This window comes from Astyanax mexicanus, chromosome 13, assembly GCF_023375975.1.
Source record: "Astyanax mexicanus isolate ESR-SI-001 chromosome 13, AstMex3_surface, whole genome shotgun sequence".
NCBI classification, from domain to species: Eukaryota; Metazoa; Chordata; class Actinopteri; order Characiformes; family Acestrorhamphidae; genus Astyanax; species Astyanax mexicanus.
The window spans coordinates 15,363,066-15,378,157 of NC_064420.1; the positions used below are offsets into that span (position 1 = coordinate 15,363,066).

Genomic DNA, 15,092 nt, shown 5'->3' on the forward strand with positions numbered 1-15,092 from the left:
TCACCTAGTGTCCTTTAGGCATCTCCAAGTATCTTTTTGGGCATCTCCATGTGTCCTTTTGGGCATCACCAAGTGTCTTTTGAATATCCCTAAGTGTCCTTTTGGGCATCTCCATGTGTCCTTTTGAGCATTTTCATGTGTCCTTTTGGGCATCACCAAGTGTCTTTTGTATATCCCCAAGTGTCCTTTTGGGCATCTCCATGTGTCCTTTTGAGCATCTCTAAGTGTCTTTTGTATATCCCCAAGTGTCCAAGTGTTATTTGAGTATCCACAAGTGTCCTTTTGGGCATCACTAAGTGTCTTTTGAATATCCCCGAGTGTCCTTTTGGGCATCACCTAGTGTCCTTTAGGCATCTCCAAGTATCCTTTTGGGCATCTCCATGTGCCCTTTTTGGCATCTTCAAGTGTCCTTTTGGGCATCTCCATGTGTCCTTTTGAGCTTTTTTATGTGTCCTTTTGGGCATCACCAAGTGTCTTTTGAGTATTCCCAAGTGTCTTTTTGGGCATCTCCATGTGTCCTTTTTGGCATCACCAAGTGTATTTTGAGTATTCCCAAGTGTCTTTTTGGGCATCTCCATGTGTCCTTTTTGGCATCATTAAGTGTCTTTTGAGTATTCCCAAGTGTCTTTTTGAGCATCTCCATGTGTCCTTTTGAGCATCTCCAAGTGTCTTTTTGGGCATCTCCAGGTGTCCTTTTGGGCATCATCAAGTGTCTTTTGAGTATCCCCAAGTGTCCTTTTGAACATTTTCATGTGTCCTTTTGGGCATCACCAAGTGTCTTTTGAGTATCTCCAAGTGTCCTTTAGGAAATTCTCAAGTGTCCTTTTGAGCATCTCCAAGTGTCACTTTGGGCATCTCCAAGTGTCCTTTTGGGCATCACTAAGTGTCTTTTGAATATCCCCAAGTGTCCTTTTGGGCATCACCTAGTGTCCTTTAGGCATCTCCAAGTATCCTTTTGGGCATCTCCATCTGTCCTTTTGAGCATTTTCATGTGTCCTTTTGGGCATCACCAAGTGTCTTTTGAGTATCTCCAAGTGTCCTTTTGGCCATCCCCAAATGTCCTTTTGGCCATCCCCAAATGTCCTTTTGGGCATCTCCATGTGTTCTTTTTGGCATCTCCAAGTGTCCTTTTAGGCATCTCCATGTGTCCTTTTAAGCATTTTCATGTGTCCTTTTGGGCATCACCTAGTGTCCTTTAGGCATCTCCAAGTATCCTTTTGGGCATCTCCATGTGCCCTTTTTGGCATCTTCAAGTGTCCTTTTGGGCATCTCCATGTGTCCTTTTGAGCTTTTTTATGTGTCCTTTTGGGCATCATCAAGTGTCTTTTGAGTATCCCCAAGTGTCCTTTTGAACATTTTCATGTGTCCTTTTGGGCATCACCAAGTGTCTTTTGAGTATCTCCAAGTGTCCTTTAGGAAATTCTCAAGTGTCCTTTTGAGCATCTCCAAGTGTCACTTTGGGCATCTCCAAGTGTCCTTTTGGGCATCACTAAGTGTCTTTTGAATATCCCCAAGTGTCCTTTTGGGCATCACCTAGTGTCCTTTAGGCATCTCCAAGTATCCTTTTGGGCATCTCCATCTGTCCTTTTGAGCATTTTCATGTGTCCTTTTGGGCATCACCAAGTGTCTTTTGAGTATCTCCAAGTGTCCTTTTGGCCATCCCCAAATGTCCTTTTGGGCATCTCCATGTGTTCTTTTTGGCATCTCCAAGTGTCCTTTTAGGCATCTCCATGTGTCCTTTTAAGCATTTTCATGTGTCCTTTTGGGCATCACCTAGTGTCCTTTAGGCATCTCCAAGTATCCTTTTGGGCATCTCCATGTGCCCTTTTTGGCATCTTCAAGTGTCCTTTTGGGCATCTCCATGTGTCCTTTTGAGCTTTTTTATGTGTCCTTTTGGGCATCACCAAGTGTCTTTTGAGTATTCCCAAGTGTCTTTTTGGGCATCTCCATGTGTCCTTTTTGGCATCACCAAGTGTATTTTGAGTATTCCCAAGTGTCTTTTTGGGCATCTCCATGTGTCCTTTTTGGCATCACCAAGTGTATTTTGAGTATTCCCAAGTGTCTTTTTGGGCATCTCCATGTGTCCTTTTGAGCATCTCCAAGTGTCTTTTTGGGCATCTCCAGGTGTCCTTTTGGGCATCATCAAGTGTCTTTTGAGTATCCCCAAGTGTCCTTTTGAACATTTTCATGTGTCCTTTTGGGCATCACCAAGTGTCTTTTGAGTATCTCCAAGTGTCCTTTAGGAAATTCTCAAGTGTCCTTTTGAGCATCTCCAAGTGTCACTTTGGGCATCTCCAAGTGTCCTTTTGGGCATCACTAAGTGTCTTTTGAATATCCCCAAGTGTCCTTTTGGGCATCACCTAGTGTCCTTTAGGCATCTCCAAGTATCCTTTTGGGCATCTCCATGTGTTCTTTTGAGCATTTTCATGTGTCCTTTTGGGCATCACCAAGTGTCTTTTGAGTATCTCCAAGTGTCCTTTTGGCCATCCCCAAATGTCCTTTTGGGCATCTCCATGTGTTCTTTTTGGCATCTCCAAGTGTCCTTTTAGGCATCTCCATGTGTCCTTTTATCCATTTTCATGTGTCCTTTTGGGCATCACCAAGTGTCTTTTGAGTATTCCCAAGTGTCTTTTTGGGCATCTCCATGTGTCAACAAAATACCTCAGAAAGGCAGCAGCAGCTCATCTCATACAAAACACAGTTTTAACTATCTAACCTCAAAAATACAGAACAAAGCATATGTCCTGTTCAGAACAAACACGTTTTTTAGATTCCATATTTTATGGAATGGTAGGCCACCCTAACTTAAGCACACCCACAGTAATATTACTTCTACACCAAACTGAATAAATGTGTAAATAAATAACTAAATTAGCAACAAATATTACCTACAAATTGGTTATTTTGGTAATGACATGCCTACTCGTTTCACTAGCATTAGCTAGCAGAGGAGTAGTATAACATGGCAGCAATAAATACACTTAAAACACTTTAGTCAAATAAACTGAAGTAATTAAATCTTTCAGCGTCACACAGGCAGAGAGGCTAGCTTAGCATTTCTTTTCTTCCTCTGTATAGCTATAAGAGATACGAAAGATTGTGTCTGTATATAATAATAAGAAATAGGATCTAAGTTGTAAATATTGCAAATAATAATAGAAATAGGTACCATTAGTAAAGATGGATTCTTGTTTAAACTGCTGAAAAAGAAAACCTGCTCTAAAATGACTATACTGCGATTCAGGTGAGAAATATGTTTACTGTATAATTCATCCTTCACTAAATTTTTGCAGTTCTATAGTAGCATGCTATATACTGATTTTAAAAGAATTGGTTCATTTTACAATAGTAATGCTAGAAATCTGTTACTTTGAGAATAGAGATCATTGTTGAGGAAGATTATACTTTTCATTATACCTTTCACTAAATATTGACATAGATTTAATTTAGCAAAAAACATTGCAAAGACTGGTGCCAAACAGTGTTTTATCAGTGTTAAAATCTATTCCTACAATGAAAAGAGAACTATTATTTTACTAAGATTTTATAAATATATGTTGGCCTTAATACAGTATCACAGTGTAATTCATACAATAAAATAAAATAGAAATAAGACCACCAAAAGTAAGATTTTACATTACGTTTTTGACTTCTGTATTTTCCAATATGAGATGTTTTGCACAAACAAAAATGAATCAAATTAACTAATTCATACACTAAAATTAGCATCCAGGGTCCAGTTTTTTTAAACCCCTTTGTCTACAGTTTCCCCATACCCACAGTAACATCTACACTGGCTAAAAGCAAGTAATGAACTTTAATAATAAGTAATAAGCCACAAATAATGCTGTTGGTTCTGCAAAGTTCAGTATGCTATTAAATAAAATAAAAAAATTAAAACATATAGAACTTGAAATGTAATGTGTAAAAACAAATCCAAAATTGTCTGGGGCATTTGAAGACATTTTAAGACAAATTAAGGCCTTTTTTAGACTTTTTGGGGGAAAAATGTTTTTTTTTTTAACACATTCAAGGATCTGAAGGAATCCTAATATTGTGATATAGTAAACTATAATCCCCTGTATCACAATACATATTATATCGCCAAGTTATTTCCAAGATGCTGCCCTACTATTTACACTAACAAAAACATCAACAACTGTGGTTATAAACTTTATTTATTTGTCCATTTTCATTTTAAAATTTAAACAGCTTAAAGAACAATAATACAAAAGAAAATAAAAAGAAAATTACATCTCATCAAATAAGATTAAAAAAGAAATAAAGTTAAAACAACATTCAGTTTTAATATGTACAAAACAAAGTAAATACAGCATGCAAAAATATATATTTTTTTATATTCTGTTTCTTGTTGATGCAAAAGTTGGGTTTGTGCACTGCGGTGTGTCCTTGTGTCCTGTATTTATGTAAGGGGTGTACACATGCTGAGCGCATGTGGCGATCCTGCCTTACTAAGATTGTAATGAACGTCTGATGGTTGACTGTTGTCAGGGTTTAAATCAGTCAGTGGCACACCTGTGTTTATTGCTGCCAAGATAGCAATACGCCAGAAATGTATCGGAACACACCTCACTTCCAGACCATTAGATATACTAAATATATTTGTAAACTCTGACACTATTTGTACAGCACAATTGCGAGGCATAAAACTAGAATGTTGACAGGGTGTAAGATAGCAATGAGCAGCACAATGTGCCTTGTACAGCAGGGTTCAAGATACACGGTTCATACACATTTTAACTAATACATTTTCCATGACTTCAAGGCTAATTCATGACCATACGATTTTTAATACATCAGTGCAGACATGGACAATAAAACCAGAAGTCAACTAAAACTAAAATGAATTAGATAAAATGTTGTCACGCAATCTTTAATAATAAAATTTGTGTCAGATCCTGAGAGCTCCATTGTGTAGGGCTTAAATTACTGAATTAACGTTGAGTTGACGTATTTTGTTAATTTTCTCCATTGATAAACTGAAACACAAAGTTTGTAGACCAAATTTCCATGACTTTTCCAAAACTTTCTGGGTATTTTTATTTTTCCAAAACTTATGCAAGCCTGGAAATTGCTATTTTCAAATTCCATGACTTTTACAGGTTTTTCATGACCGTACGAACCCTGAAGATAAGGCCCAGTATAATTAAAAGCATAAAAAGTTAAGAAAAATAAGATCAAAAAGGAAAAATCATTAAAAATTATGAACATGACATTTAAGATTTACGACTTAAAATAAAAATATTTAAAATGGAAATAAAGAAATAAATAAACAATAAAGTACTACAAGTGTGCAAAAGTAAACTTTTTGTATTTTTAAATCAAATATTTTGTGCTAAACATATTACTGTGCATTAACTTGATTGGGTAAATATAATTACATTACATTACGTTAGTTGCTGCCCAATATTTAGTTATCAGCTTGTATTCTATGATAGCATGTGTGCTACTGCAGCACGAGTACTTCCTCTTGTCTGTTGACGGGTGATTCACTGGGCTGTAAAAGAGTGTAAAGTAAACATATGAGAACAAATACATGAAATACATAATGAGCTTGTGCAATTTTCATAAATTCACAGCATCCAGTTGTTTATTATTTACTATGTGATTTTGTTTTTACATTTTTTTATATTTGTCAATGTGTAATAAAGTTTGCAACTTTAATTAATAATTGCACATGTGTAAAAAAAAAGTTTTTCAAAAGCATGCAGAAATAGTTCTCAGTATGATGCTCATGCTATCTAAGAATCTAAAAAACATCTTTAAAAAGAAGCTTTAGAGAAGCACCTGCCCCTTTTTGGCAACATAATATATGTTTAATACATTTCAGTTGTTAAATGTGTATTTTAATAAAATAAGTTTAATTATTAACAAAAGTTCAATTAATTGGTCAATGTTCTTAGTCACTTTTAAAAATGGTATTTTGCCAATACTGTCCTCTGCTACCTGAAACAATGGGACTTTGTGTCAGGGTTGCAGCAACAAGGGACAAGGGGGCGGACGTAAGCGCAAGTCATTTATTAAACAGGAAAATAAACCAAAAACTAAACAGCACAAATACACAGAATGCCCTGAGACAGAAAACAGAGAAATACTTGCAACCATACAGATGTGTAAAACGCCCAACAAAAGAGGAACATGGAAACACAGGAGCTACAAAAATCAACACTGGAACAGGAAACAAAAACACCTGGAGCAGGTAATGGGGGGGGGGGGGGGGAGTTAAAAATGACACAGGTAGATTTAGAGACAAGGAGGACAACATAGAGCCATGTGCTAGAGAGCACATGGCTAGAATAAAATAAGGAGACAAAAAAAACAGAGATAAAATAGGAAGGACAAGGTAAAGGATGAGAATGTGACACTATGACAGATCAACAGCTATTTCAACTGCCTACTTAAATATTAAAAAAATAAAATGTTCTATTTCATGTATGCTGATTCTTAGATATATTGTGTCATTTTGTGTAGCCTTTATTATATACATATTGAAATAAAATGATTATAATGTTTTATTAGATGCACTTCTGAAAAGAGAATAGGTATTAAACCTATATAAAGTCCCAGTCAGACAAACAAACCATAAATAAATACCATGATACACAGTTTTCTTATGTTGCCCAGCCTTATTGTGGCAACAGAATTGTAAATTCTTTATAATTTAATTTACTTTTCTACAATTTAACAATTCTTTCGTACAAGGACAAAACATTTAAGTCAACTTTCTTTTGTTTAAACTGGTTAAATGTGTTTTATATATATTATGTGTGATTTAAATCTATATTGCCAGCATTCACCATACATAACATTGAAACAAGCATCACATAATTAACATCTATTTATTTCTTACAATTTAAAAAGGTGGCAACAATAGAGTACAGTACAGTTGGTATCTGTTGTATGGATTATGATCTGATTTTACTTTTTTCTCAGATTAATGTACTACTCTAATGCAATAAATCAACAAATCTATAAATGTGTGTACTTACTCAGTGCAGTGCATGGGCGCCAATATATTTGGTTGTAACTGTAAGTAACTATACATTAATTAATTGTTACCCCAATAAAAGGCTGGTTTGACATAAGCAAACAAAAATACTTACCATTAATATGATCTTCAACTGCAGAAACTCTCTTATTTCTTAAGCAATGCTGCACTTTCATCATGTTCTGGATTTAAAAAGATAAATACAGTTAAAAACTGTAATGTACAATACAGCAAAAATTAGGTCATGCAAAAAGGTGAGGCTGAAGAATTTTCAATAAATGCTTACTGTAGGTAGCAAATATGAAATAAACATGTAAACAAAAGAAAAGTGCAGATCACCTTCTGACTTCAATCCGTTTCCTGCAGATTTCTCAACTTAAAGTAAAAGTAAAATATATATTAGTATTTACAGTTTACCACCAGCACTGCATAATATACATAAGAACGGTGCAAAATAACTGAACTAAATAGTAATAAGTAGTTACTTAACAGATCGAAAAAGAAAATAGAAAATAGGTAAATACCTTGAAATGAAGTAAATCCTCCAGTGTTTTTAGCTGGCAGCACATCCACATCTACAACTGCATCTATAATTAAACAAAATCCTCAGTGTGTGTATATATATATATATATATATATATATATATATATATATATATATATATATATATATATATATATATATAAAATCTTTAGCTGCTTTAAGACATATATAGGACATATATATTTATCAATTTAAATTGATTGAGATTTGATCTAGGTTTGAAGAATATAGTAAGATGAAGATAATAGAATTTAATAACTAAACTGATTTAAAATGTAATTTAATGAATTACAGTGCAATATTAGAACACTATGACCTAACTATTTGCTACGTTATCTGAAATTATCTCAGGTATATTTATTATAACCATCTACCAGCTTCTGACATTGACTGGGAGAACGCTTTTCCCACTCCTCCATGCAGAATTCTTTGTTTTAGCATCAGTTTTTGTTACTAATAGCATTAGTTGTTACTAATTCTAAGTATTATTAAAAGGGGTCTTAAATCTGTCTTTTACTTTTTATTTATAATAATTACAGTTAAAGGGGTCTTAAATCTGTCTTTTACTTTTCATTTATAATAATTACAGTTAACAAATTAATTCTTAAAGGCATTTCTTTAAATAAGGTAAAAAAAAAATAATATATATATATATATATATATATATATATATATATATATATATATTTTTTTTTTTTTTTTTTTTTTTTCTGGAACCTTTTTTAAAATGCTAATGTATTAATATTAGAATTATTATAAATACATTAATAAAGCTCACAGCATACTTCAAACAAATTAAGCTGCTGTTTCTTTTTAAATCACAATGGCTTACCTTTAATCTCATCCATAGCTGCAGACGCTGTACTCTCATTATGCTCTGAATTAAAACATAACAAGAATTAGTCACAGAGTTAAATAATCAATTATTTGAAACATGCAGAAAGGTGATCAAGGCTCACGTTCAAAAGCTCCTGCTGTAACAACTGACATTAAGTTCAAAGCAGCAGAAATGGATGGGATACAGTGCCTACAAATGGTTTTGTGCCTTGTGGATATTTTCAGCTTTTATTGCTTCTATAATTGGAATTAAGGTCAATATAACTTGGCTTTTTGACAAGAATTTACAAAAAAAAAGAAAACAGAGTATTACAATGTAGGTACAAATGTAAATTAACTAAAATAAATATATCATTTAAAACAAGGGACTGCACAAATATTCACCCCCTTTAAAAGGAATGACATAATTCAACAGAGGTCCAGGTGCCAGTTGGTCTTAGTATCTTACCCTGTGTGAACACTGTAAATTATACAATCACTCAGCATCACTTGTGCAGCCGGAGATTTAGTACAACAACTTCTTTACAGTTTTTTTAAAAGGGACACACTATACCTCTATTTACTCAAGTCAGAATAGGTCTGTGGGCTACACAAAACATAATCATGAAATTCTTTGCACAAAATCGCTCTCACATAAAGAGATCTCAACAACAACAAGCTAGTTCATGCTTAAGTGTGATTGAAGCGCAAAACTCATTATTTAAAAGTACTTAAATTTCCATCATCTACTGACCTGCCACAGGCCCACCCTGACTTCTCATAGATCCCTCCTTTAGAAGAAGTCTGCTTGCTAATCCTGCCGTGTACTGTTTGATGCTTTCAACCAAAATGACTGAAATGGTGTTTTTTCGACTGACCTAGTGAGTGGGGCTTCCCAATTGCTTGGAGTATTTAGAGGGGCAGTGTCAATACATAAGCATGCAAAACGAGGCAAACCACATTGTGTTAGAAAAAGCTCTGAGGACAACCAGAAAGCTTATTTTAAGTGATAGCTCATACATTAGGTGGATTTAAACTTGTATAAAGTGTAAACTTGGGGAGCTACCAGTAAGTAAGTTGGATATTAATAGGGACCCAAGTGCAGAGTTGATCAGCAACAAAGGGAAAGATTAATAAAACTAAAGACAATCACAAGAAACTCCTGATAGGGACTAGGATGGCAAATGGTACTTGAAAAACTGGGGAAATATTTATTTATGGTGAAACTGAAAACAAGACACTACTAGGGGAGATGTGTCAGAAAAAGGGGAAAAGCTTAGGATGCTAATGGAAGCTAGCTGCTAATGGCTAGCTCTAAATCACAGAACAAAGGGAACATTTGAGCAAGAGTGAGTTTCCCAAGACAAAAGGAGGAAAAGGCGGGAAAAGGAACTAAGGAGGCAAAAAAGCCAAACAATAACCCCAGAGAAGCAAAAACTCAAAATACTTGAGGAAACAGTATTTTATTTTTTACTTTTTAATGTCCTGTTTATTTTTTAATTAATTAATTAATTTATTATTATATTTATTTACTTTGTTTATTTATTTTGAAGACAATAAAGGGGTTAGATCTGGAACAGACAAAATTCAGAGCAAAAGAGGAGAAAACCAGGAGAAAACTCAAGGGGAATAATAAAAAAACAAGTCTGAGAAAAGAAGTGAGAGTTGGCTTCCGATAAAGAGGAGCAAATCAATGTTTCACTGATTTCTTCTCAGCAGGTTATGGTGACTCTGTGTCGCTCTCTGGTGGATGATGATGGTCTAGCAGGTCATCCTGCTACAGTCTGGGCTCTTAACTGTGTAATTCTTTACCATTTTTGTAGGTTAATTGCCCAGCAAAAATGTATTTTCATGATTGTATATTTTTAGGCGCTGTTCATTTAATCTTGTTTTTTCTTGTTGTACATCCATTGCCAGCTAGATGGAGCTCTTCAACTAGAACACAAGTAAACTGTAATTCCTTTACTCATTTCAAACATGTCTTTTTTTTTTCATTTTGTTAAAATTAATAGCAAATTAATCTATTTTATTTTTGGTATGTCATCTATTTGAAACCACCAGCATTAATAGGTGTTTTTTTTTTATCTAAGATCAACACTGATATCAAATCCTGTCGGTCTTTCAGTACTGAAAATAAAACAAAATAAAATCCAAAAGGTTTATTTAAGAGAATAAGATAAGATGAGATGAGTTACCTCCTTTATCAACTGGAGGCCCATTTTCTTTCAGATATTCCTGTAATGGAGAACTCGTTTCTGTAAACAAAAAAAAGACAGTAATGTTTAACTGTTTAAAAAAAAAAAAAATATATATATATATATATATATATATATATATATATATATATATATATATATATATATGCACTGAAACTGAAGTCATTACAAGACCTACCTGTCTTTGAGTTCGTCATTGAGATAAACAAGTCCTCCTTCACAGCCTCTTTTTTCTCTAGGGATTAAAAAAATATTTAGTTTTGTAATAAAGCATTATGTTCTTAAAATGTAATCTTTAAAAAAAACTGTCTGTACCTGGTTTGCGCGTGACTCTTAAAACTATACATCCAATGATCAGCAAGACGATACTGCAGACTACACAGCCAGAAAACGCCAGCAGAATCTTCCGTTTTAAAACTGTAAATATAAAAAACACATTTGTTTTTCAATGTATTTTCTCTCTCTCTCAGTCTGTCTATCTAGGCTGGGCACAAACATTATCGACTTATTATTATTATTATCGTCTTTTAGTACAATACATACAGTGACATGAAAAAGTATTTGCCCCTTACAGATTTCTTTGGTTTTGCTTTTTTGTCATACTGATATTTTACTGATTATTTAACAATATCAGAGTTTTTATTAAAGTAATATCCTGAGTAAATAAAAAATTTGCTAATTTTTAAATGATAATTTAATTTATTAAAGGAAAAAAAGTATCCAAACCAATCTATCTCTGTGTGGAAAAGTAATTTGACCCCTAAACTTAATAACTAGGTTGTGTCACCCTTGGCAGCAACAACTGCAATCAAGCTTTACTGATAACTGGCAATGAGTCTTTCACATCTCTGTAGAGAAATTTTTGACTTTTTTATAGAATTGTTTAAATTCAGCCACATTGGAGGGTTTTAAGCATAAATGTCCATTTGTTTGATATTATGTTTGATATTCTTAATAATTAAAAGTTCATTGCCCTTTAAAAGGGTGTAATTGCATTATTATTCAATTATATTATCAATACATCAATGGAATAAAATTATCTTACAATGACAGGAGTAACATTGTTTATTGTAATTATTTTCTAGGACAGTTCATATACGGGAACTGGGCCAATGCTACTCAGGCTCGGCATGTGGCATTCAGCCCAGAAATGGCCCCAGTGATTTTTGCCATCTGGGTCTCTTCGTTGTTTGCTTGATTTGTGACACACCTCAGAGTTTACCCAGATGAACCGTCACAATGCCATTTAAGACAGGGGTTCTCAACATTTACTACCTTACAACCGCCTGCTTACAACTTGAAAGCGTCAAGGACCCCCTAATAATAATAATAATAATAATAATAATAATAATAATCTTAAAAAAATCTTACCATAACTTTACCCTGAAACTGTGATTTAGGCTTTTTTCAAATATAGTACATGAACTTGTTACTGGAAACATGCTCTAATATTGTGCTTCTTTTGTATTTTTACCTTTAAATATATGCATCAAGTCACAACAATAGACAATACCACACAAAGGAAAAAAAATATATGTTTGCAAGCTTTTATTGAACACAACATGTTAACATTCACAGTGAGGGGGAAAAAGTATGTGAACCTTTGGATTCAATAACTTTTTGACCCTCCTTTGGCAGCTCTCTTGAGGTCTTGCCACAGCATCTCAATTAGGTTGAGGTCAGGACTGTCCAGAAGGCGTATTTTATTCTGTTGAAGACATTTCGTTGTTGATTTACTTCTAAGTTTTAGGTCACTGTCCTGTTGCATCATCCATCCTCTGTTGAGCTTCAGTTGGAGGACAGATGGTCTTAAGTTTTCCTGCAAAATGTCTTGATTAACCTACATAATGCACCTTTAAGCAGACTGTGTTTGTCTATTATTGTGACTTTTGTGACTATTGTTGTGTGTGAAGATCAGAACACATTTAATGATCAATTTATGCAGAAATCCAAGTAATCCCAAAGGGTTTACATGCTTTTTCTTGCAACTGTAGGTTCTAGACAAGTTTGTGTCAGTAATGGGTGCAACAACAAGAAGCTGAGTGCATTTATTATAAGTAGTGTTTTGTATGTTGTGAATCTTTAATACATAACTTACCAAGTTTATTAGCTCTGAAACCCTCACTGAAGGAAGAGTAAAGTGGCCGCTCTGTCCGGTTGCCCCTGCATTTGTATTCACTCTCGAAGGTTTCTTCTGTGGCCTTCACACTGTATCTCTCCTCATTAGTGCTCACCTCAAACACGCCGTCCTTGTACCAGGTATAGTTCCATCCATAAGTTTCATCTTGTACCTCACATTTCAGAGTCAGAGTGTCCACAGACATGATATCAGTCCAGCTAGTCTCCAGAGTAAGAACAGTCTGTGCACGGGCTAAGGATGGAAAGAAAATTGTGATTAAAATATTACACATTTGCCACTCTGTGAATGTTAGAATGGATGTGTTAGCAGCTCATATGTGGAGCATCTTTTGCTGGAGTGGAGAGTAAACAGCTGGTCTGAAGTTCATGCTCAGGTCAAGGAGTTGAAAAAAGGCCAGGTGGTTTGCTTTTGCTGTTTTAGTAGCTATAACTGCATTAAGAGATGTGTGGGTCTGAGAGAGAGGCACGTAGCACTAATGCTAATGCGCAAAAACAAAAATATGAGTATGAATTCCAATTTGTCCGTTCACATTCATGTTGGATGTACATGGATAGGATACGTATCTGATTTAGGAACACATATAGAAGTGATTCAACCCTGGTTTGAAAAAATCGGATTTGGCATGTCCAAACAGCCATGAAAAAATCTGATCTGAGTCACACTGAGCAAAGCCTATACGATAAGCTAGCATCTTCTCCAACAGCCTTACAGCATCCAATAAATCTGTTTTATAGGAACTTTATAAAAGAGTTCCCCTCTAAAAAAAAATGGTAAAAGCAGACATAAAGACTTTTGGTTATATGTAGATTTAGCTTCTTCAACCACAGATGGAGCTCCTCTTCTTTAGAAGGTATTTGATATACAGTACATTGGCTATGTTGTGTCCCCAGAGCACCCCATCTTTAGCCCTGTCTGGACAGTAATTGTTTTTCAGGGGATTCTGTGTAATTTATTCTTTTATGGGGCGTCCTCTGCTATTTTATTCCCGTCTGGAATGACCATGTACTTGTTTTTCCCCAGACGTCCTCTGAAAAAATCACAGGCAGAATTACCTACTGTTTTTCACTGAACTACGGTATTTTTAAGTTAATTTCATAAAATAGCACTAATATAATTACACTTTGGGTGCATGTTTCCATGGAGATCCACGTAAACACAACAGCAAATGGAAATATAGGAGCTACTGAACGCGCTGGCACGTGACCAAGAAAGCCAAAAAAACTCACAGGTCCTACTGTTTCTTCAATTGCAGTCGAGATGCAAGAGTTTTAACACTGAGTAGAAGTGTGAAATATTTTTCACAGACGCCCCTTGAGAAACAAATCCCATCCAGATAGGGCTTTAGTTGTGCTAGTTAGCTATACTGGCTGTTATTAGCTCAGTGTCAACAGCAGTAGGTACTTCAGACTGCGTTTAGTACTTTAAATACAGTACAACCAGAAACAATTAGATATGAACTGACCAAGAGCCCTAATACAAATGCAAAAGAAATACAAGTGAGCTTATGAAAGTGAGCTTCACAGAACAAGAAGGATAGTTCCCACAATCCCACAATGTTAGGGTTAATCTAAACAAAATTACTGCATTTAGACTAATAGTGTATGTTGTATTCTGTGTGCAGATAACTGTGACTGTAATCCTAACCACACTATGTTAGATTCCTACAATATTATCATTTACATTTTTAAGCAAATGTAACAGACACAACAGAGATATATTGATGAGAACTTACCATGAACAGCCAATGAAAATGTTGTGCTAGTAGCTTCTGACTTTGGTCTTTTTTCCAGCTCTGTGAGACAGGTGTAGCTTCCAGCATCACTTTGTTTTGCAGATAGGATTGAAAGTCTGTTTCCAGTCATGTTTACATGAGCATGACTGAAAATCTGCTGTGAATCTTTGAACCATGTCTTCTTCCATCTTTCCCCCGATGTGTCAGAAACTTCACATTTCACAGTCATTTCTTCCTCAGTGAACAGAGTGTCCCAGCCTGAAGTCAGGGATACTTTAGGTTGTGGTGGGTCTAATGAGAGAGAGAGAGAGAGAGAGATTGTTTATTCAAATTGCCTCCTTATTAAATAACATGAACTACTGTCTTAAACTCTTTGGCTACGTTCACACAACGTTTAACAATTCAGAGGCAGGATGCAAATGCAAGTCAGTTTTTTTTTATTTGCCATAATAAAAACAAACAAAGAACAAAAACTAAAACAATAACACAAAAACAATAACACAAAGACTAAAACTACAAAACATAAGAACAAGCAAGAAGTCAAGAAACAAACAAACAAAAGATAACTAACCAGAATTTAGCAGAAACAAACAAGCAGGACTGTGTGTCAAACAAGCAAGACAGAGGTCAAAAGC

At 34.7% G+C, this 15,092-nt stretch overlaps 2 protein-coding genes across 7 annotated transcripts in view; one reads left to right on the top strand and one right to left on the bottom strand.

Annotated features, from left to right (window-relative positions):
- The window catches only part of baz2a (bromodomain adjacent to zinc finger domain, 2A), a 353,839-nt gene that overhangs the window by 50,778 nt on the left and 287,969 nt on the right, over positions 1–15,092 (top strand). The gene's annotated exons all lie outside the window — the stretch shown is intronic.
- LOC103029203 (hemicentin-1) overlaps positions 4,161–15,092 on the bottom strand; it is a 30,432-nt gene continuing 19,500 nt past the window's right edge. For all 6 annotated transcript variants that reach the window (XM_022662313.2, XM_022662312.2, XM_049462795.1 and 3 more), the window contains 10 exons: positions 14,458–14,748; positions 12,684–12,956; positions 10,901–11,002; positions 10,764–10,820; positions 10,565–10,624; positions 8,386–8,430; positions 7,534–7,596; positions 7,349–7,384; positions 7,125–7,191; positions 4,161–5,518 (listed from right to left, as the gene is read on the bottom strand). In XM_022662313.2, the coding sequence (XP_022518034.2) occupies positions 7,157–7,191; positions 7,349–7,384; positions 7,534–7,596; positions 8,386–8,430; positions 10,565–10,624; positions 10,764–10,820; positions 10,901–11,002; positions 12,684–12,956; positions 14,458–14,748 (962 nt within the window). In that variant the 3' untranslated portion in view covers positions 4,161–5,518; positions 7,125–7,156. The remainder of the gene's footprint in view (positions 5,519–7,124; positions 7,192–7,348; positions 7,385–7,533; positions 7,597–8,385; positions 8,431–10,564; positions 10,625–10,763; positions 10,821–10,900; positions 11,003–12,683; positions 12,957–14,457; positions 14,749–15,092) is intronic.